Raw genomic sequence first — 21818 nt, 5'->3', positions numbered from 1 at the left:
CAGGCAGCTGATAGCAGGCATGTCCAAGTTATTGGCTTTGAGACTCTTGATAACACCCACTTATCTGGAAGCTTCTCAAATTTGATCCATTCTCTAAAATGCAGATAACCAGCTGAAAGGCTCATAATAAAACTTAATATAGATGTTTTTGTGTAGAATAGAAGTAGACAAAAACATCCCCGACCTGACTTAGCACAAAGTGCACTTGCAATACCCTAACCTTGTCTATTATTACATTATTTGTTCTCTTTTTTTTTTTTTTTGAACAAAGCAAAGGAAGAGAATTTGAAAAGTCCATATAAGCTGCTCAAACAAAGAAAAAAAGGGGCAGCACAACTCACAAATAAAAAATTGTAATAGGCAGAGCTAAAAGAGTCATAACATCATACAGACTTGATTTGTATTGGATTAAAGGCCCAAACTGGAAAATTGCAGTGTGTCCCCCGTTGAAACACTGTCACTCCACTGCCGGCTTTGTTTATTGTTTACATAGATTTGTAGGATTAGATATTTTTCCCTCTGTAACATTTATTGTTTATTATATAAGGATTTGGCAGTGTGTGATGGTTCAGCACATAATCATCCCCACTACCACCGCTATCACACACAAATGTACACACACATACACACATTTCTAGAGGAGACATAAAAAAAAATTTGCTGATCGTTTTGGCTAGCGAGCCTCCGTCAAAGCAGTGTGTTTGGTTTTTAATTTGCAGTAAAATTGACAAAATTTGTGAGTCAAAGGTTAATTAGCCTATCGCCGTTGTGCTATTAGATAAGCAGGAAAACTGATGGAGCTGAAATATACAGTTGTTTCTTATTTAATCCATTAGAGTAGTTGCTCCGCCAAAAATCTTAGTCTGGTTCCTGATTTGATCTCCTCTTATGTGTATGAAGGACATAAAACCATATTGTGAGTCAAGTCCACTTTGATCTCTATAAGCTGAATTACTACTATGTTATCAAGGAGATGGCTGTGTTGCATTGTTGTTTTTTTCAGTGAGATAGCTTGAATGCGTGTCTGAGAAATGGAATGGAGGAAAATTAGTGAGACAATAATCCATGCATTTTAAGGCAGATTATCTGTGACAAATTGAGTGGTGCAGCCAAGGCGTGTGATTCATTTTCCTATAAAGACCCAACTTCAGACCATTGACGTATCACTGCATTTGCTGGCTATATTTTCTTTCCCTTTATTGACAGTTGCCATCGTTACAGAGGCAGGGCTGGTGTCCTAGGAAACGATAGAGCTTTTGTAATAGACTGCATTAGAACAGTGTGTGTGTACTTGCATGTGCGTGTAATGGATCGTACATCTATATGTCGTATAGGCCAGTTTTAATGAGAGGCAGTGAAAGAGAAAGAAATTAAGGCAAGAGAAAAAGATCCATTAAAACAAAAATAGGCAGCAAAAGCAAGACAGTTGTGTCACACGCACCACAACTTTGCATATTAAGACTGTGAACTCTATCATCATGCTAAATTCATGTAATGAGCGGCATGTCCCTGATCCCTAAGTGTTTTGTTAAGCTATGAACACCTTACTAAAATGAACACTGTAGATACTGCTCTACATCCGGGGTCCTATCACATGAACACTGTGCAATTAGTTGCCATGACTCATTTTAGTGCAGAAGAAAATAAAATCTCCAGTGTTTTAACTTTTTTTTCTTTTTTCTTCCTGGTCACTATAACAACAAGGTCCACAAAGATGTGCTTTGTGCTGTCTATCGGTTCGATTTCAGGCTGCCTGTACAAAGCCTTCCAGTAGAATCTTCCATTCTTCTGTTAAAATGCATCAGGGGCAGAGAGGATTTGACCAAACAATAATAATAATAAAAGTACCAAATAATAAATATTATATATCACTATACTGAAAATGTGTGAAATAATTTATTTTAAAAAAATGAGAATACAGAATAAGGTAAATGTAAGATAAATATAAGATAAATATAAATATAACAAAACAAATAATGGAGTGTGTGTAGATAAGAATTGCAAATCTCTTTCCATGTGGGGTCAAATGGGGACTTGAAGTTGTGCTGCCACCAGGCTTCATGCCCAGAAACACAAACAGGTCATTAAAGGAGAGAACAGAGCAGGAGTCGGCCCCAGTCAACCTTCTGTCTCTCACATTCAGACACAGGTGATATGTGCCACCCCCGCCTCCACCGGCCCAGCTGCAGGGAGCGGTCAGGGGGCTCGGGGTCAGGCTGTATCCGTAGCATGACAGCATATGTGTGTGTGTGTGTGGTGTTAGAGGTGTGTGAGCAGAGGAGATCTTTCATCTTTCAAGGGAGCTGATATTTTTGACTGCCTGTGTCATCTTGACATAGCCTCAGATTGTCACATTTTACCCATTCATGCCCTCATTTTACCTTCTTTCATCTCTCTTTTTCATTTTTCCCTTCTTTCATGCTCTGTCCCCCCCACCCCTCTCTCTCTCTCTCTCTCTCTCTCTCTCTCTCTATCGGTACCCCACCCCTCCCTCCCCCTGCTCTGTGTGCTGCTGATGTTCAGTCCTGGGCTCAGACATTAACATGCGGCAGCCATCCCGGCCCCTCAGTCCCTGCGGTAATTGGAAAGCCGTCAGCAAGCCGTTGTTTCGAAGGAGAGGGGGATAGAGAAGGAGAGGTTGGGTGAGATACAGAGAGCAAGAAAAGCAATGGAGTGTTGGGGAGAAAAAGACAAACAAGGTTGGAAAGGAGGAGAGGGGCAGACAGAAAGATGGAGAAAGAGAAAGAGGGGGAAAAAAAGGCACAGGGAGAGCTAAGAGTGAGGTGAAGGAAAGAATGAAGGCTATGAAGTGATGGATACAACATGCAAGGGGAGGGCTGGCAAGAGACTGAAGGAGAGGTTGAAAGGGAGATAGACAGGGAGGGAGGGGTTTAGAGATTTCCACTCTTGCAAGGAAATGTTGCAGAGAATAGCATCAGAGTGCCTGTTCAGGACATAATCAAATCACTCGCTATAGTACTCGCTAATTGAATAATCTATGTTGATGATGATAACTTATGTTCATGTTTGCTTGGATTTGGATTTGTATATATATATATATATATATATATATATATATATATATATATATGTATATATGTGTGTGCTTGCGTGTGTGCCTGCCTTTCTGTCTGGCTGTGTCAAAGAGAAAGGCAGCCGAGAGAGAGCTTTGAGAACACAAGCAGACAAGCAGCAGAATGATGTTGAACGCAACACACACAGCGGTGGCAAAAGTAGTGATGAATGAAGACTAGGCGGAGCTCTGCCTCTGCTGTTTTAGAATTCACCACCAGAGAGAGAGGGATAGAGAGAGAGAGAGAGAAAGAGAGAGAGAGAGAGAAGATGCAATGCGAAGAAATGTTGAGAAGGAGTGGAGTAAGAGGGTGAAAGGGAAGCGAGAGAGAGAGAGAGAGAGAGGAGGAAGGTGATTCAAGGCAAAGGGAAGGAGGGAGGAGCGACAATTAAACCAAATGGGCTGGAGCTTTTTGCCCCCCGCCCCCCTGCACACAAACACACACTCGCACACACACACACGCACACACATACACATTCTCTCACAGCCTGCCTCAGGGAGCCATGGTGCATGCACGCTCGCAGGCAGACAGGCAGGAGGAGATCAATCGTGCTGTGGGACTAGTGTGTGTATGTGTGTGTGTCAGCGATGTGTGTTAGCGACATGCTGGTGGTGGCGTATGCCATGCTAGCGGAGGTGCAATGTTAGCAGGAGCGGAGGGGGCTGTCTGTGCATGTGCCTGTGTGCGCGGGTAGAATGCACATAGAGGGCTTGTGGTGTGTGAGTGTGAGCGAGCCGTCAAAGGGGAGGGGAGCCACGGAGCACAGCAGCAGCAGCAGCAGCAGCGGTAGCAGCATCGGCAGAGTGTGTGTGAGTGTGTGTGAGCGAGCGTGTGTGTGTGAGGGGTGGAGGGGAGAGGAGAGGCAGACGCGGCGGGACTCCCAGGAGAAGGAGCGGGAGTCGGGGAGCAGACCCAGCCTCTCTCCTCCACAGCAGGAGAACCAGGACCTGAGGACGAGGCAGGATCTGTAGCCCAGCCTGGAGCAGCCGGGGCTGGGGACACACGGGGGATCTCCGTCCCTCTCTGGAGGGGGCTTCTGCCGGAGCCCCAACTCAGGATATGTTTGACTCAGGGGGGCTTCCAGACGGATCTGACAGACACACACACAGAAAAAGGAAACAGTGCTGTTCCTCTCGCCACTAACCGTTAAACGTTTCTGCTTCTACCTCGGTTAGGACGCGGGGGAGTGGAGAGGGATAGAGGGAGAGGGGAAAAGGGAGCAAGAGGGAGATTGTGTGTGCTGTAAAGGAAGGAAGAGAGGGAATAAGAAGAGGAGGAGGAGGAGGGGGAGAGAGGGGTTGGGAGGAGTGTGCTCTCCACTCATGACTCTCCCATGGAACGCTGACTGTTGACTGTTGATCGGCCGGCACTGGCACTTGTTTTTCCAAAGCCTCCCTGGTCACCGTAACAACCAGGGGGTGTCACCAGGTTGCTGTCCCATTGACGACCATGTCGGTGACCACGGGCTTCAGTTACCAGCTCCCTGGCATCACCACGGTAACCTATGTGTTTGTTTACAGCCCCGGCTCAGTGCAGCGAGACCCAAGCCCCCCTCATCATACCCCTCCAGCGCTGACGGGCCCCCGCGGGCCCAAACGGAAACTCTACAGCGCCGTCCCGGGACGTACCTTCATCGTGGTCAAGCCCTACACGCCGCAGGGGGAGGGAGAGATCCAGCTCAACCGCGGAGAGAGGGTCAAAGGTAGGTTGTCTCTTATTATACTTGTTACTACACCTTTAATCCCTTCACTTAACCTGTTCTTACATCATGTGACACCCCCCTGGTGTATCACAACCTTTATTGATCTAATCCAAACTACAGTACAGTGTTATGTCCAGTATTCAATAACATGTCAGTAATTCACTACCGTCCCCACAGTTATTTTCTAGTGGTGCTTAGGAACTCCTGCGATGAGCACTGCTACATGTGGCTCGCATGACTGTCACACAGTTGGGTGCCATAGTACCCAGTGAAAGAAGGAGAAGGAGAAGGAGTGTTCAAATACTTCTTTCATGCACATCAGGTCTTCACTACGGTCTAGGCCGATAAGCATACAGCGGGCTAGTTATGTCACTTCATATCTCAGAAGTCCTTTCAGTGTCATGTCACCGAGTTTGACATGGTGAAATATGTTTGCTTTGTTGTGTTGTTCATTTATTTGCTTTTTCTCATCATTTTTTTTTTTTATATGTGCTGTTTTCTAGTTCACACAGTGGTACGGTGGCTTCGCTTTCATGTGTTTGTGTGTGTGTGCTCTTGTTTCCATCCATGCTTCACTCCAGACTATGACTGTAATGACGTAGAAGGTAAACTCCATGATATTCTTCTCACCCTGTCTCTGTCCCATCCTACCTCAATGTCTCAACCTACACCTATAGCAATGAGCCCTTGTCCCTGTTTGAATACATTGGAGCTACATGTACAAGCTTCCTTCCCTCCTCAATGTAATCATGTATATGTAGAAAGCTTGGATAGGCATAAGCTTAAGGGGTTGGGCTTATGGACTCACTCGTCCAATCTCCATACATATCTGTGATTACTTCAAGGAGAGGGCATGCAAATTCAAACAGGTCCCGTGTGCTTTTGGTTGTTGGTATGCGTACACACACCGTGTCCTTCTTCCTCTCTCTGAGAGTGCTTCCACCTCGAATGTACAACAGCTTATCTCCCTCTTATCACCTGTCCGCAGACACCCAGCTCCACATTGACCCCACGCCCCTACATCCTGCCACTTCACGTACATCACCATGGATCAAACTCATATTAGCCTAATGGAAACAGTTCCCTCATGTCCTCTGAAAGGCTGGGGAGAGTGGCTGCACTCGTGCCTACACCTCTCATGTTTCTTTCAGATCTACAGAGGGGTAGGAAGTAGAGGTTAAGGGTCAATTTGGAATTTCAAATGGGTTTGTTCTGCCCCCCCCCCAACACACGCACACACACACACACACACACGTCTCTCCTCTCACTCAAACATATTCACTAGCACACGACACATACACTCCTCTTCACCCATTGACAGGGTCCCTTCTCACTCTGACTGGATGCATATTTAAGTATTCCCACCCGTCCCTTGATGTCCTCTGAGCCCGATCCCCCCCTCCCCCCTCAGATCCTCCAAGCCTTGACCAGTGAACCTGTTCCTGTATGCTATGATGCCTCTCCTCCAGAGTCCCCTATGTGTTTTATGGGAACACTGCTGTCATTTGCCCTGGGATTACTAAAACACTTTCAATTCAACAATTGAGACTCATGTTTGTGACAGACAAAACAAAATGATCCAGCATTGTCTGACACTGTGATGCATATTGATCCTGACACATGTTATGGCAAATGTGATGACTCAACAACATCAAGTTTGCTTGGATCTGCGTGGATCTTTCCAGTTTAAATTCAGTTTCTGTAGGTTTAGCCCAATTCATAACCCTACCACTAATGTGAACACACAGCGTTTTACCGTTCTTTCATGTTGCCCATGCAGGAAACAAGCTTACAGTCGTATGGCTGCCAGCATCATGGCCCAGCCAACTAAACCATCTGGCTCTGTTATGCAACACTGACCATCAAGACCGTAACTGTGTTGCATTCAGTATGCTGTTGTATTCCTGGGATATAAGCTGACAAATACGTCATTGGCGTCAGCTGGTCATCGAATACTTGAAACCGCTGAAAGCCTGAGCAGCCTGAGTTATAGTTTCATGTAAAAGGTTTGTTTTGGTAGCCGAGTTTTGTGCAGCATATTTTGTGTACTGGGAAGTAGCAGGGAATGACCAGCCCTCCTGGTGCTCAGACAGACAAAGCTTGAGAAGCCACCTCCTTTAGGGATGGATGACCCTTGGTTTGATACATAATGCATTTCATCTAATCTGCATTCATAAATGGATGAGTTGCTAATAGTAATAAGGCTCATTTGCACTGGAGGACAAGAGGAGGTACGGCAAGTGGAAGAGAGGGAAAAAGATAGGAGAATTTCTTTATCTTTTCCTGTCTAATCCTCCTGATTAAGGTGACAAACAAATCAGAAAACATCTACACCTTCAGGTGTGCTGATTAGCCCTGAGTCTTGTTTGCGTGTGTGTCTGTGTGTGTGTGTGTGTGTGTGTGTGTGCGTGTGTGTGTGTGTATGTGTCTCTGTGAATGTGCATGTATGTGAAATAAACATTGATCATTGTTTCTAGCTTGAGGCTAACTCTGATAATGCTTCGAATTACAAACATGGTGATGATTCAGTTTGGTAGTTTGCTTGTTCACACACACATACACACACACACACACACACCCCTCCTTCACTCTTCACTCATCTCTGTCTGCTAATGTTCTCACACCCCTCTTAATCACCAGCCATAGCAGAGGAGCATCTTTATGATGAAATCAGACTGGGTAAATCAGCAAAGCTCACTAATTAATGTCTGTGTCTGTGTCTGTGTCTGTGTCTGTGTGTGTGTGAGCACGCATGCTTACATATGTCTGTGTATTAGCATAACTGTGCATTAGCTCTCTTGTTAGTTTGACAGATTAGTGGCCTGGTGATGCAGGGAATATTGTATGCTGTACAGGGAAAGCTATGTCACACTTAGTAGTTTAATGAAGACCATTGATTTTGTTCCTAATGGGGGACATAGTTCTCAGCAGTAGGTTGTAGCACGCTCCCCCTTAAATGTGTTTGAAGCTAAGCTGTTATAGACCTAAGACCCTAGACAACTTCAGAAATGCAAAATGTAATGCTTTTATGTTTTTCTGCTCTTTGTAGAGAATGATGTCTATCTGGACTCAGAAGGTAAATAGAGCTTATAGCCAAACTCCCTGTAGCTCTCCATATTAGAACCCACCGCTGAACTAACTGGTTCCATTCAGTGTCGTTTCACTTCACCGGGACTAGAGAATATTTATCTTGAGAGGAACGTCTTGATATTGTGAATATTAGTTGGTTAATGTTTGTTGCCAGACATTGATCACATTGTGAGTGAAAAAGGTTCATTACATTTCTGTTATGTCTCGCTAGAATTATTATCGTTCTTCATTGAAACCAAGGAGCGCAATCAGTTCAAGCTTGCAGCTAGCTGTGATGGCTAGTTTCAGTGAAGAATGCTTTCAAAGTTAAGGAGGTAAACTGAAGGGAAATGTAGAAACTTTTTTTTCTCAGTGTCTGGCAATGAACAATAGCCTACTAAAATTAAAAATGTTGTGGCATTTCGTCTTGAGACACCTCTTTAAAATTTGCAGAAACCTCGGTAGCCATAATGTAGCAGTAACATGTACGATACTGTAGGATAGTCCCAGTCACTTCAAAGACATACATTTAGATTTTACCATTATGTTTTGTATAATTTGCTTGTACCCTTTTACAGTGCAGAAGTAGATGTAATGAAAAATGTCTCAGTCATCGTGTATCTTTGTATGTATTCATGTGATGCCTCATAGCTGACACCCCATGTGATGAGGATGATGATAATGACAATGATGATGGTGATGAACAAGGTAATTGCTTCTTTTCCTTTTCAATTTGAAAGAAGGACGAGACAGTGGTTTCAACAGTAATATCTTGAGGAGACAGACAAGAAGCTTCTTTTATACCACTACTCAAAACTGATCTGGATGTTGTAGCCACCTTTTCAATTCAGTGTTGATCTACAGTGTGAATAAAAGAAAAAAAAGGAGCCTGTGAGATCAAGATAGCCTGTGATGTTAAGGAAGATCCTTCAGGTCGTCAAGAATGGAACATGATGCCAGTCTCTCATCCTTCAAATTTACATAGACCAGCCCTCATAGACGCACACATAGCCACCCTGTGAAACAGTAGCTGAGCCTTAAATAGTTGCTTAGTTACGTCCACTGAAACGAAAACGATTATCTTCAAGAGCTCACATTTTTCCAACCAGTTTCTCCTCCATTATGAGGCATTGCTTGGAAAAACTCCCAGTCTTCACTCAGCGATAGCCAGTCCATTGGCTCTCGGTCTGCTGTCTGAGATCAATGTCTCCAGACAGCCTTCGTCTAGACAAACAGCCCCCCTCTCCGCCATTTAGCAGGGTCGTCCACGTCCAGCTCTCCAGGCAGACTGCTGGTCTCAGGTAATGAGATCTGTTTGTCCCTTCCTCACTCTCTGACCGCCATTGGACCACAAAACCAGCACTTGGTATCATGTGGTGTGTGTGTGCACACGTATGTCTGTGTCAGCGCGTACGTGCCTGTGTGTTAGATCAATAGTGCTGAAGATGAAGACTCAAAGAAGTAAGTGCATGTAAGATTATCAGATTCTGTGGTCTCTCTGTGTGCGTGTGCGTGTGTGTGTGTGTGTGTGTGTGTACGCATGTGTGTGTCTGTTTGTGTTTACGGCTGCGTGTGTGTGTGTCTGTTTGATGATGCCTTTGGTACACTCCATTAACAGCCCCCCAGGGTCCGTCCCCCACCCTCTTGCATCTCCTCTCTATCCTCCATTCCCCTCCTCACCCCTCTGTTTGTTTCTACTCTTTCTCTCTCATTGATGTAATCTGATCTAATCATCCGGATGGACATCCCTTGAAAGGCCACTTACTGTCACCATGGTAACGGACAGGGACACATGCCACCGTAACCCGGTCAAGCTTTCTGCACACTCGCACACACACACACACACACACACATACACATACAAATGCATACACACACAAGCCCAGATGTACACATACGGACAAGCTCACACACACCTGCATGTGCAAACACACAGACACACAAGCTCACACACACAAACACACTCACACACTCAGAGGAACAGATGTGTGCATCAACGTAGGCTGGTGCCCACCCACCCACCCACCCACCCCTCCTCTCGGGAGCGTTAAGTGCACGTTTAGGACATTCTTCTCCTCAACAAGGTGACACATTTAAGAGCATGCTTCCGTAACAGTGTATTACATCTCAAACACACACACACACACACACACACCACATGCACCTTCTCCAAACGCCATTATAAATCTTGCAGACAGCCATGAAAATGAAACCAGCGCAAATAACGTTGAGATTAGACATTCACAAACATGATTAATGGGCTTTGGCCGCACCCAGTGTGTGCAGAATATTAACACTGCTATGGGCAGTGGAGGATACCTGGACCAGCTACGCACACACACACACACACACACACACACACACACACACAAACACTGGGTTTTAATGGATTATTCCTGGTCTAGCTTCACACAGGCTCAGAAAGCAGCTATTACTGTTGTTCTGATCTCTGGGAACACACAGTAGCTCAGCCATTTAATGGTCCTGGCATACTGAACACCTGCCATAGAACCGCAAAGGCTTACCATTGAACCCATTGTGTGAGGGTACGCCTCTTTTTCATCTTTGCTTAATTCTCTCCAACAGTAGCTACACGTAGATGTACATTGACGGGCCTGATGTGTTTTGAACAAGGCCAAGAGCCAATGGAATATACAAATATAGCAATGTACGATGTATTGTGTCTTTGGACCACACAACACTAGCTAGCTATTACTAAGACTAAAATGCATATGCATCTGTCCGTTACCAAGCAACAGGTGCTAAGTGCATTACAGCTCTGGTGTGTCATTTTAAGACAGAAATAAAAATCATGCCTTTTATGAATTTCACTCCATTTGATGCAGAGAAACAATATTCTTTTAGCAATATATTTTTTCTCCGATTCTCAAAAATGTTTGTCTGGCCATTCTCTTTTTATGTGATACTTGCACATCAGCTTGGATGAGAGCCTATCTGCTAAGTGTTGAATTTAGACTGAATATCATTGTTAGTTTCCCACAGTGAGCTCAGGGTGAATTAATTAGGCTCCTTTCTGTCTGGTAGCAGCACGAAGTGTACTTGTGCGTGTGTGCGTGCGCATATGTGTGTGTGTGTGCATGTATGTGCATCTCTCTGTATTTGTGTGTATCTCATGAACTGTGTGTGTGTGTGTGTGTTTGTGTGTACGCCTGCTTCTGTGCTTGTCTTTGTGTGTGTTTGTGTCTGTGCACTATAGTATAAGTAATTGCCTCCCACAAGTTAGATAAACAGCATCCTTCAAGTATTCAGCAACCAGCTGTCCTAATATCCTAGGCACATATGGAAGTAATGTCTCTCTCTCTCTCTCTTTCTCTCTCTTTCTTTCTCTCTCACTCTCTTTGTCTCTTTCTTTCTTTCTTTCTCTCTCTCCTCATCTCTCTGTCTCTGTCTGTCTGTCTCTCGCTCACTGATGCTCATGTGTACACACACACACATACACACACACACACACTACATATTTCCTTTGTCACTAAATTAAAGGGAACAAGCCAGATGTACATTACATACATGTGTGGTGCTTTTTGATAATTTATTTTGCAGTTAATGCTCTGCAGTTGTATCTATTTGCCTCCCACCCTTGGATTTCAACACAGTGTGAAACCACAATGTTACTATGGCATTTCCTTCCTCTCATCAAAAACTCACATCACTTACTGTATAAAACAAACGCTCTGAGCTTAAATCAATGTTTTTAATGCAAAGTGACAGTGCTTGCAATTATGAGAGTGAAAGTGAAAAATGCAGCTACAAGGGAGGAGCAGCAAAGAGGAAGCGAAAATCTAAATTCATTACACTAAAAGAATATATTGTAAACCATGTAACCATCCAATGACAGCATGTTTCTATGTTGTGTGATACTATCACACCCCCCTTTTTGCCCTGCAGTGCAACAGTCTACCTTATTAACCCCCTCTATGGAAAAGCCTGAGAGACCACAGAGATGGGTAATGGTTCTGGTGTGCATGGGGCGGAGTGAGCGAAGGGAGTGTGTGAATCTGTGTGATGGGAAAGGGGGGGGGGATAGAGTGTGTGTCCCATGTTTCCCAGGAGAAATTAGAGTGTTAGCGCAGTGTGGACCTGAGGGCGCTCACTTTATTAACACTGGATTTCACTCAGTCCTCATTCATGGTGTACCTAGCTGTATGTGCATGTGTGTGTGCATGTGTGTGTGTGTGAGCATGTGTGCTATTGATACTGGACAGGTCAGTAGCCTAAGGGAAGGACGTTGATGTCACAGCTGACCTTCTAGCTGTCCAATCAGAGTAGCAGCAGGGTGCAGAGTCCCGCCCACGCACCTACCTGCTCCCTGCTGAACGCGCCACCTGTCCTCCTATTACACTCTCATTCTCTCTCTCTCTCTTGTTCTCTCTTTCTTTCACGCCCATGCCCATACGGTGCCCCCTAGCTTATAGGACCATCCCACACACGAGTTAAGAAAAGCAATTGCGACTCTTATTCTCTCCTTGAAATTCAAACCTTACATACAGCTAACTGAGATGTAGCCTCATGCACACAGTGCTAATTAGAAACACAGCAGAAACAGCAGTTGCAGAGTTAATCAGTATATGAATAAACATGAACAGTGAACAGTGCTGCATAAACAGGAGCCATGGAGTGACACAAATACATATTCAACAAAAACACCGATCTGCTTTTGACTTACAATCGCTCTGTCATGTGCAGTATGACGCATGCTGTTTGAGTCGGACACAGCCGGGATCGGGCTGAAAGCTGAACGGACTGAGTGACTCCAGATGGTTGTTAGCAACAGGCCTTGTCTGCCCTGCACAGTGACTACACACTTTGCAGTAGTGGGTGTGAACATTCGTATCTAAAGGTCACATCCTACCCTGTGGTGTCGGCTACAGTAGCTTTTTACAAACGAGTGCCCGATTCTGTGAGCCTGCTCCGCTGTTTGAAAAGCTTTACACCTTGACCTCTTCCTGTTGATCTCTCTCTCTCAATACTCGCAGATCCTCCACAGAAAAAAACACTCAATCAAACACTGATGGATTCAATCTCTATCAAGATTTTCCTTTTTGTTAATTTCCTTGAATTCAGCCCCATACCCATTAGCCATCCCAACCCAGCTTCATGCAATCTCAGTCAACGACTGACATCACATTTTCATCATGTGATGATAACATGAGGCTAGTGCATGGGCGCCGGTCGGCTCATTATGGCGTGTCCATGTATCACGGTGTAAACACCATCATTTATGTGACACACTCTGACTGGTCAATCAAAACTTAGCTGTGTGATTAACGACTCAACAACAAACAGTCTATCACTGATCTATCAACAATCAACAGACAATCAATGGTTGGTCCACAGCTAATCAATCACTAGCAGACTGTGATAGAAGACACTGCAGTGTTTTACTGGTGGTCAGATGATGTGGAAGATGATAACATCCAAATATCATTTTGTCAGATCGGTGTGTGTGTTTTTGTGAGTGTGTGCACATATTCATATTAATGTAGATTGCATCATTGTATTGAATGTGTTTTGTTCCTATGGTGGCTCAGGCTATAGTGCGATATTGCCTGATATTAGAAAAAAAGTAGCGGAGGCAGAGGGTAACTAGTTATTAGGTAGCCTGTTCTATTTTTGTCTCCACCTGAGGGTCGATACAGAAGGAGAGAACGAATGAGAGAATAAAAAGCGAGTGAGAATGAAAGAAGAGGAACGTCATGTAGATCCCCCCAAGCCTGGGAGGGAGGGAGGACAGGAGATGAGAAAAGAAGAGGGATCCCTCTGAGTCAGCCTTGGAGTTTTCCTCCCTCCTCCTTTCCTCCTCCTGCTCCTCCTCCTCCTCCTCCTCCTTCCACTATAATTTACTCCACTCCCACCCCTCTCGCTTTTTCTCTTCTCTTCTCTTCTCTGCCTGCCTTCTTCCTTTACTCCACTCCTATTTCTGACTCTGCTGTCATTCATAAATAAAGCTGTTTCACATCCTTTCCATATTTGTTGTTTTGTTTAGTTTATTTTTCCTTAAACTCGTCTCTCTCTCTCTCTCTCTTGCTCTCTCTCTCTGTCTCTCTCTCTCCCTCTCTCTCTCTCTCTCTGTTGAATACTGATGAGCTAGGGACTGCGCCACTCCCTAGCTCTCTTCTTAGCAAAAGGAGTCCTGAGAACACACACACCCACACACACACACACACACACACACACACACACACACACCACACCACACCTTCTGAGAGAAGTGTGACTACCCCTCTTTCTGCTTACTTATGTGCTCCCTACTTCATCCAGGCTTGTCTCTGCCTCTGGGGTCCACTCAGCCTCTTCCACACCTCTTTCTTAATTGCTAGCCATCTCTTCTCCTTCCACTTCTCCATTCCCACCTCCATCCTTTTCATCACCCTTCTTTTTCTCCCCTCCTCATGTCTTTTTTTCTGCTTTTACATTCCTGTATAGCTTACAATGTATAATATTTTTTGCTGTGTACCCCACACTACACATGGTTCTTTGTCTCCTCCCACTCCCTCTATTGTCTTGTATTGCCCCATGTGTATATGCAGGTGGTGAGTGAGTGAAGCCCATGTTGTTCTGCCATACACAGTATTCCCCCTTGCTCTTCCTTTTTGTGTGTGTGTGCGCGTGCGTGTGTCTCTGTATGTGTCCCCTTGTTTCATAAAGATGCAGTTCTGCTCCCTCTCTATTACACTGAATTGAACTGAGGTTTAATAAAGAGTGCAGGGCTCCAAATCTAATAACAGCTCCACTCTGGTTATTGGAATGCGCTCCACACTCACCTTCACATACTTTCTTTCACACACACACACACACACACACACACACTCAGACACACGCACGCGTTTGTAGGCATTCAAATACATACTTACCCATTCTTCAGAAAAGCCTTACTCAGCAAGCCCCCCCCCCCACACACCGCATTACACATGCATCACACGCACACACACACACACCAGCTCTGTAAATTGCTTTTAGTAAAGCATCATAATAGAGTTTCTGAGCATTCAATTTTAGCAGGCCAGATTTGCTCCGTAGAGTGGGGAATTGTGCACCTTTCATGTCATTTCATACACATAACAAGTGGTTATTTTAATAATTATTAGTGGAGAGGTGCGGCTGGCGATAAGAGACAGTGGTCTGTTTGCTGCTTTTTTCTTAAAGAACAAAATACATGTGTAGCTCTTATACATTTGCTACAACTCAACTCAAGCACAGGCAGGTGCCATTCTTTCCAAAACAGTGCAGCTGGTAACAAAACTCTAACCCTCAACTCCTCAACGCAGCATATTTTGAAACTGTGTTCCGTTGGTCTGGTTAAAATTACCGAAGCATTTTCCCTCTGCCAGTGTCATCTCACATGCTCTCTCACACCTCTCTTGACACTAATGGTCTAATGGCTGATAGCTAGCATTTGTTACCTGTTGCAGCAAGCAGAGACACAGGGGAAAGTGAAAAACGGAGGTTGGGCGAGATGCAAACAGCAGAGTGCAGCACAGGAATAGGTTCTGCCAGACAGGCTGACGTTATGTGAAAGAAATAAAGCTAGCGATTACAACATTTATGTTTGAAAATATGTGTGAAAGAGCATGCCATCAACAGTAGGACGAGATATCAAGTGTGCCTATCAGCGAGCTTGCTAATTGCTTTCAAGCTGTGCTTCTCACTATTTCTCTCAGCTATTATGTCTGCATGTAATTTAAGCCGCTAAGTTAAAGGCACTGGAAGATGTATGTTTAGTGAACTTGACAGTTTTTCCCATGCTGCAAGCCAGACTCCAAATCGAGTCGTGTTAGGGAACATGGAAAAAAATGCAACAAAAAAGATGGCCGCAGCTTGCTCAGAAAATATATACGTTCCATCACTCTTTACGTGATTATTTTGAGTATATAACTGCTCTAGGGAAAGGTTTTATTACAGCCTGAACAGAGCAGGCAAAAACTGGAGCCTTTGAAAATGGCAAGGTGGGTGACACAGATAATGCTACATGCAGATAAGTGCAAAATAGGACACACAGTATGGAACATCTGGAGAGCCAAATTGAAGTGGCAGGTAGTCTGAACACTCTACAAATGTGCCATGACGCAGCACGCCGAGTTTCATCTAACACTTTAGAATCCAAAAAGTACTATAAACAAATATACCATTGTCTCATTATACCCAGCCCCCGCTCTTTTATTTCCCACCTTCAATTGTCAGAATAGCTGTCTGATTCATGCATAATGATATCAGAGAGGCACAGTTCATTTGGCTTGCTCTCTCACAGCAAATCAAATGCTCAGAAATCCAGTCATGGCATTTTATTGAAAGCAAGCTGTATTTTGGCAATATTCTTTTGAGGCTTTGTCAAGTCTTATATGGCATCTCTGTCTGAATCAGTGTGAGTGCATTAGTGGCAGCAAGCCATCAGCCTCTCTCAGCTCAGCTGCATCCTTTATTGTCTGTGTCTGCAGGCAAACACAGGACTTTGATGGACCCACTGTTACCTGGGAAAAAGATGTTTGTGTGTGTGTGAGTGTGTGTGGTCAGTATGAAAACAGCTCTCATTCATTCGTTCTTTCATTCATTCATTCATTTCTCCGTGTGCCTTTGTGCCGCTCACTAATTGCAGATGTAAGATAAATAAGACAATTAGCCTAACTTGTGTGTGTGTACGTGTACTTGTGCATGTGTGTGTGTGTGTGTGTGTGTGGTTGGTGTACAGAGAAGGAAAGAGTGAGAGAGAAGGGGAGAGAAAATATTTATGTGAATGACTCAGCTCAAAGCAATAGAGCAAAGCAGAGCGAGAATTAAAAATGAGCTCAATCGGTCGTCACATACACACACGCGCGCACGCACACACACACATACACACTCAAGGTTGGGATGCATTGAAGCTTGCAGGCAGGGTGTGTGTGGAGTATAAATAGCTCTGCATCCTCACTGATGCTATTTTTGGACCAGGAGTCGTGACTGACTCAACCAAAGGCAAAACTCAGAAGGAACACACACTCACCCAGCCTCCCACGCACACACACACAGACTCACACAATACTGTAGCAGACTTTTCACCACACTGCAGACTTCTTGGACAGTCATGAATAACTAGGCGCCTGTCGAAACATAGCTTGCTTTCTTTCCCTTTGTCAGCTTGTGTCTGTCTTTAGCTGGCTCTCATCTCTCTTTGTCATTGCTGCATGCAAGCCTCTTTTTCTGTGACACTCATTCTCTTTGTTTCATTCTCTGTGGCTCTATTATGTTACGCTCTCTCTCTCTCTCTCTCTCTCTTCTGGTCACGTTTTGTCCTTCCTCTATGTGTTATTTATATATTAGCTCATAACTGGACTTGTCCATTGACTGTGTCTGTTCACGATACAGTCAGCAGCCAGACAGTGCATTGTGGGAACATGTCAGTGGATTACTATGAAGGTTTACAGTATGTCGCACACAGTTAGACACACAAGTGAATGGTCGTAATGTCTGAATGTGTGCCAGTGTGTGCATTGTTCAGTGCGTGTGTGTGTGTGTGTGTGTGTATATGAGAGAGAGAGTTCTATCTATGTATGCGTGCACTAGCATATGTCAGCAAGTGAGTGTGTGTACAGTAGTGCCCTACTGCAGACACAGATAGTCATGTGCGTGTGCGTGTGTGTGTGTGTGTGTGTGTGTGCATGCTGACATATGTTATATCTTTGCTCCCAGTAGTGTACCTGTGGAGGTGATTATGAATCAGCAGGCAGGTCGCTGCTTGTGTTGAGTGATACAGCACAGGTAGGACTGTTGACCTATTGTTGTGCAGTAGTGGGAGAGGCTCATGTCCAGCTGAGGTGTTGATTGCCTTATGTAGCGAACCACCGCTCAGTTAAGCCTCAACAGACCCCGACAGAGAAGAGAATAGAATGTAAGTGTATTCATGTTTAGGTCAGGTCAGGTGAAATTCCTTGTGCGTCAGCTAGCAAAATAAAGTTTTGATTCTGGATAGAGTGGAATAAAATAGAATAAAATGGAATTGAATGTGTCCTTGTAGAGTGTTTGTGTTCAGTCTGTTGTCACACAGTATGTCTTGTCCTGTTATATTTTGTCCTGTACTTAGTGCATCAACGCTGTATTGTGTAGCTGCCTTCTAATGTCAGCACCAATGAACCAGGTCAGTTCCTCCCTTGCATGCCTACTGTGTGTGGCAAAATAAGGCAATTCTGAATAAAATAGAATAGAATACCTACAGACAGCAACCTCAAATCTCAAATCCACACACTTCATGCCCACCAGGCCATTCTCATTGACCAACATAGACCTGAAAGACCGTCTGAAGCGCTACAGTAGTTGCCGTGTGGCTGAGTAGTCCATTGGATCTTCTCCCAGCCTCCCTCCGTACCCAGTGACCAGTGATCCCTTAACCACTCAGGCTAGCAATGTCTCAGACTGTAACCTAGCAACACTCCTCAGAGCGGATGATCGAATATTGTTGTTTAAAGTTGCCAGTGGTTTTGGAATGCTGCCAAGTGACGGTTAGAAATCACAAGTGTCTGGTTGGAGATTGGACCAGTTTATCTGAAGGGTCCTTATCTTTGTCAAATTCGCAATATTGCATCCTCTCTCACATACTTTTGCAAATAGGCATAAGTATTGGGACTGGTGTCATTGTTTTAACATGGTTTAACATAGAGGCCAATAAAGACCCATAATACAAATCAATCATTATTTTATTTTATTCACCTTATGATGTAAAATCTATAAATGACGGTAGAGTGTGAGTGTCTGTTGACAATAAACCTATAACACACCGTTCATATACTTGACTATAGGCCGGCATTTTCCTTCTACCACCTACCACTATCGCTGTCCACATGGCGTTGGCCCCATACCAGTCTGGATGGGAGAAAACATCAACACGGCACACACATTGTAAACACTCCAGCACAGACATACACTGTTTGAGTTCCTTCCTGCCACTTGGCGTCTGTGAGCCCACATCTGATTCACAGGGACAGTTGTCATGCCAACACAGCGTTGGCAAGTGCCAAAACAGAGTGTTAGTGTAAGGTAGAGGCTACTTACACAGCAGGGCACTCAGAGTTTGTGTGTGAGTGCGTTTGTACATACTGTACAAATACAGAGTGGCGTTGAGGTGGTGTTTTGGTGTTTATCTTCTCTCTGTGTGTTTATGCAGATCCTGTCCTCTCAGATTGCTGAGGGCAGCGTGAGGATTATTGCGCAAGTTATGTATTGAGATGTTTTTTGAGAGTGTGTGTGTGTGTGCGTTTGAGTATGTGTGTGTGCCTGTTTCACAGACTTTATCAGGACTTCACTGACAGGCAATTAATTGGCTTGATTTCAGTGTTTTTGATAAGCGCCGTAGGTGTTTTCAATTTGAAGAGGATGTTTATGTATGTGTGTGTGGGAAGGTGCATATATCTACGCACAGGTGTACATAGATATACTAGATCTTTACTGTAGGTCTTTGACATCTTAACCTGTACATATTGTGTGAGTTTTGCTTGCATTCTCAGATTCACAGTGCTCCATTCTGTCTGTATTGTCAGGAGCTGGTGTCAGGGTCCAGTAATGGATTAGTAGTAGGGGAATAAGGGAGTGAGGGAAGTGAGGGCTAGTAGATCAATTAGAGGTCTCATCTTCTCTTCCACACTGTCGATGGGGAACAGAGAGCGCAGCCGGCACCTGTCTAGTGCAGAGACACCGATACAGTAGCCAGGCACACTGACAGAGAGACGAAGGGAAGGATGGAGTAGATGAGCGAAAGAGGTCAAGGCGGGAAAGTGAGAGGTTGGACCGATAATTATCCAGAAACAGAGAAAGGGGACAGAGAGAGAATATAGTATAGAGGGAGAGAGAGAGAAAATGTGGAAAAAGTGGGGATTGGAAAGGGGGGGGGAAGAGACAGAGAGAGTGTGTTCTCTGGAGACAGGCAGGGTAAAGTTGTGTTAAGCTGCGATCAGAGAAGGGGATCAGCCCATGTATCCTGTGTGCGCTGAGTGTCATGTTTCTCCAGCGGGGGAGTCGATGAACAGCCATTTCTCTCTTAGCTACTGTATGTTCAGCCTGGCAGAGGCTAGCCATGGAGCGGGTATCTCCACTGATTAGCCAGCCAGCCAGCCAGTGAATGTCAGGATTTAAAAAATAACGAGCACATCTCACACTCTTAGGATAAGATTTATTTTCAGCACTGATGCTAAAATGTTTAGTTTTAGCAGCAATGCAGGACAACAGCATGACAAGGGATAGATTACTATTTCATTGTTTTTCTTCACCCAGTCGCTGGTGTTGTGAGGTAGATGGCAATATGATACAGCTCGCCACTGAAAGAGGATACTGCAGTAATTTGAGAATGAGAATATTGTAAATGTTCATTTAGAATCAACATCCAGTCCTTAATGGTATCATCTGTCGAGCCACAGGAGAGGAGAAATCTGGACAAAACCTAGAGACTGTGTGCTAAGAGACTGTGTCTGGTGGTGACACTACATCTCTATTGGTCTCTGTTGATCTGGAACTTGGGGGTTACAAGCATATTATGTACTGATGGACAGGCATTATAGGGGAAGTAGGATATGGGCACAGAATAACAGGAACTTCTTTATTTGAAAGTTGACAGTGGAGATAGACAGGAAAGATTGGGTGAAAGAGAATGACATGCGACGACGGTCCCAGGCCAGATTCAAAGCCAGGACTTGGTGGTTACATGGCAGGCGCCTTAGCCAACTGAGCCACCAGAACGCCCCCAGCAGTAAGTTTTAAAGACAGAAAATAATCTGTTTTAGTCACCGAGATACAGGAAGGAATCCCTACAATGCTATCTGAAATTTTACTATCATGTCACATGCGATACTCCAGTCGGCTCGTAAACGGTGGCTGACATTTTAAAGCGACCTCCGTGACTAGAGCGCCCTAGGTTACATCACCGTGACATGTCCCCATGCCAGAGCAGAATGTAGTTTGGAGGAAGTAGACTACATCATTTAGCAGGCCGTCTGCTGGCTGCAACATCATACTGCCGTATCCTAGCAACCGGTTTAGAAGAAGGGCTCGCTCAGGCAAAGCTTCAGTTCCAGCTGGTGATCTCAGAGGAGTCTGTGTGTGTGTGTGTGTGTGTGCGTGTGTGTGTATGTGTGTGTGTGTGTGTGTGTGTGTGTGTGTGTGTGTGTGTGTGTGTGTGTGTGTTAGCTTGCTGGGGTAATGGATGAGTGTTGTAGAAATGAGCGTGCTGGCTCAGTCCTGCAGGGAAGATCAATATCAACTATACATTCATCTCTAATTACCACAGCGGAACTTAGAAGGAATCTCTCTCTCTTTCTTTCTCTCTCTCTTTCTCTCTCTCTCTTTCTCTCTCTTACTCTCCCGTTCACAATACCTCTCCCTGTCTCTTTCTTTCTTTCCCCCCCCCCTCTCTCTCTCTCTCTGCACACTCCATTATAATTTATGAACCCAGAACATAAAAACCTGAATACCTTACACTGCTGTATAGGCCTTTGTCCTTTTTTTTGTCTCTCTACCAAACACTCCGGAGGCTCCACAACGTCACAGTGATGACATCTGACAACCACGCTGTATCTTTGATGACAACACTTGACTGCTTTTGACTTTTTTTGTATGTGTGGCTTGTATTAACTAATGTTTCTTATCCCCCCCTCCTCCCCTTCTCTCTCTCTGTCAGTGCTGAGTATAGGGGAAGGAGGTTTCTGGGAGGGCACGGTCAAAGGGAGGACAGGCTGGTTCCCAGCAGACTGTGTGGAAGAAGTTCAGATGAGGCAGTTTGACCCACGGCTAGGTAAGGTATCTAAAATGCATGCACACACAGACACACACACACACTCACAAGCTGGTTTTACAGTTGTTGTTGTTGTTGTTGTTGTTTTGTGGTAATCACACTAAGTACAAAGACTTTAGAACCTCCTAGATAGAGTTTAACCTGGTACACACACACACACACACACACACACATACTCACACACTCATACACTCACCCTCACACTCTC

General features: G+C 44.6%; 1 protein-coding gene across 1 annotated transcript in view; it reads left to right on the top strand.

Moving 5' to 3' along the window:
• shank3a (SH3 and multiple ankyrin repeat domains 3a) overlaps positions 1–21818 on the top strand; it is a 150114-nt gene that overhangs the window by 90436 nt on the left and 37860 nt on the right. Inside the window, exons 12-14 of the mRNA XM_071911495.2 lie at positions 4595–4776; positions 5358–5381; positions 21497–21610. Coding sequence (XP_071767596.1) covers positions 4595–4776; positions 5358–5381; positions 21497–21610 — 320 coding nt within the window. The remainder of the gene's footprint in view (positions 1–4594; positions 4777–5357; positions 5382–21496; positions 21611–21818) is intronic.

The sequence above is a fragment of the Centroberyx gerrardi genome, chromosome 4, assembly GCF_048128805.1.
Source record: "Centroberyx gerrardi isolate f3 chromosome 4, fCenGer3.hap1.cur.20231027, whole genome shotgun sequence".
In the NCBI taxonomy this organism is placed as follows: domain Eukaryota; kingdom Metazoa; phylum Chordata; class Actinopteri; order Beryciformes; family Berycidae; genus Centroberyx; species Centroberyx gerrardi.
The sequence above is the reverse complement of the archived record's forward strand: the minus strand, read 5'-3'. Positions and strand labels throughout refer to the sequence as shown.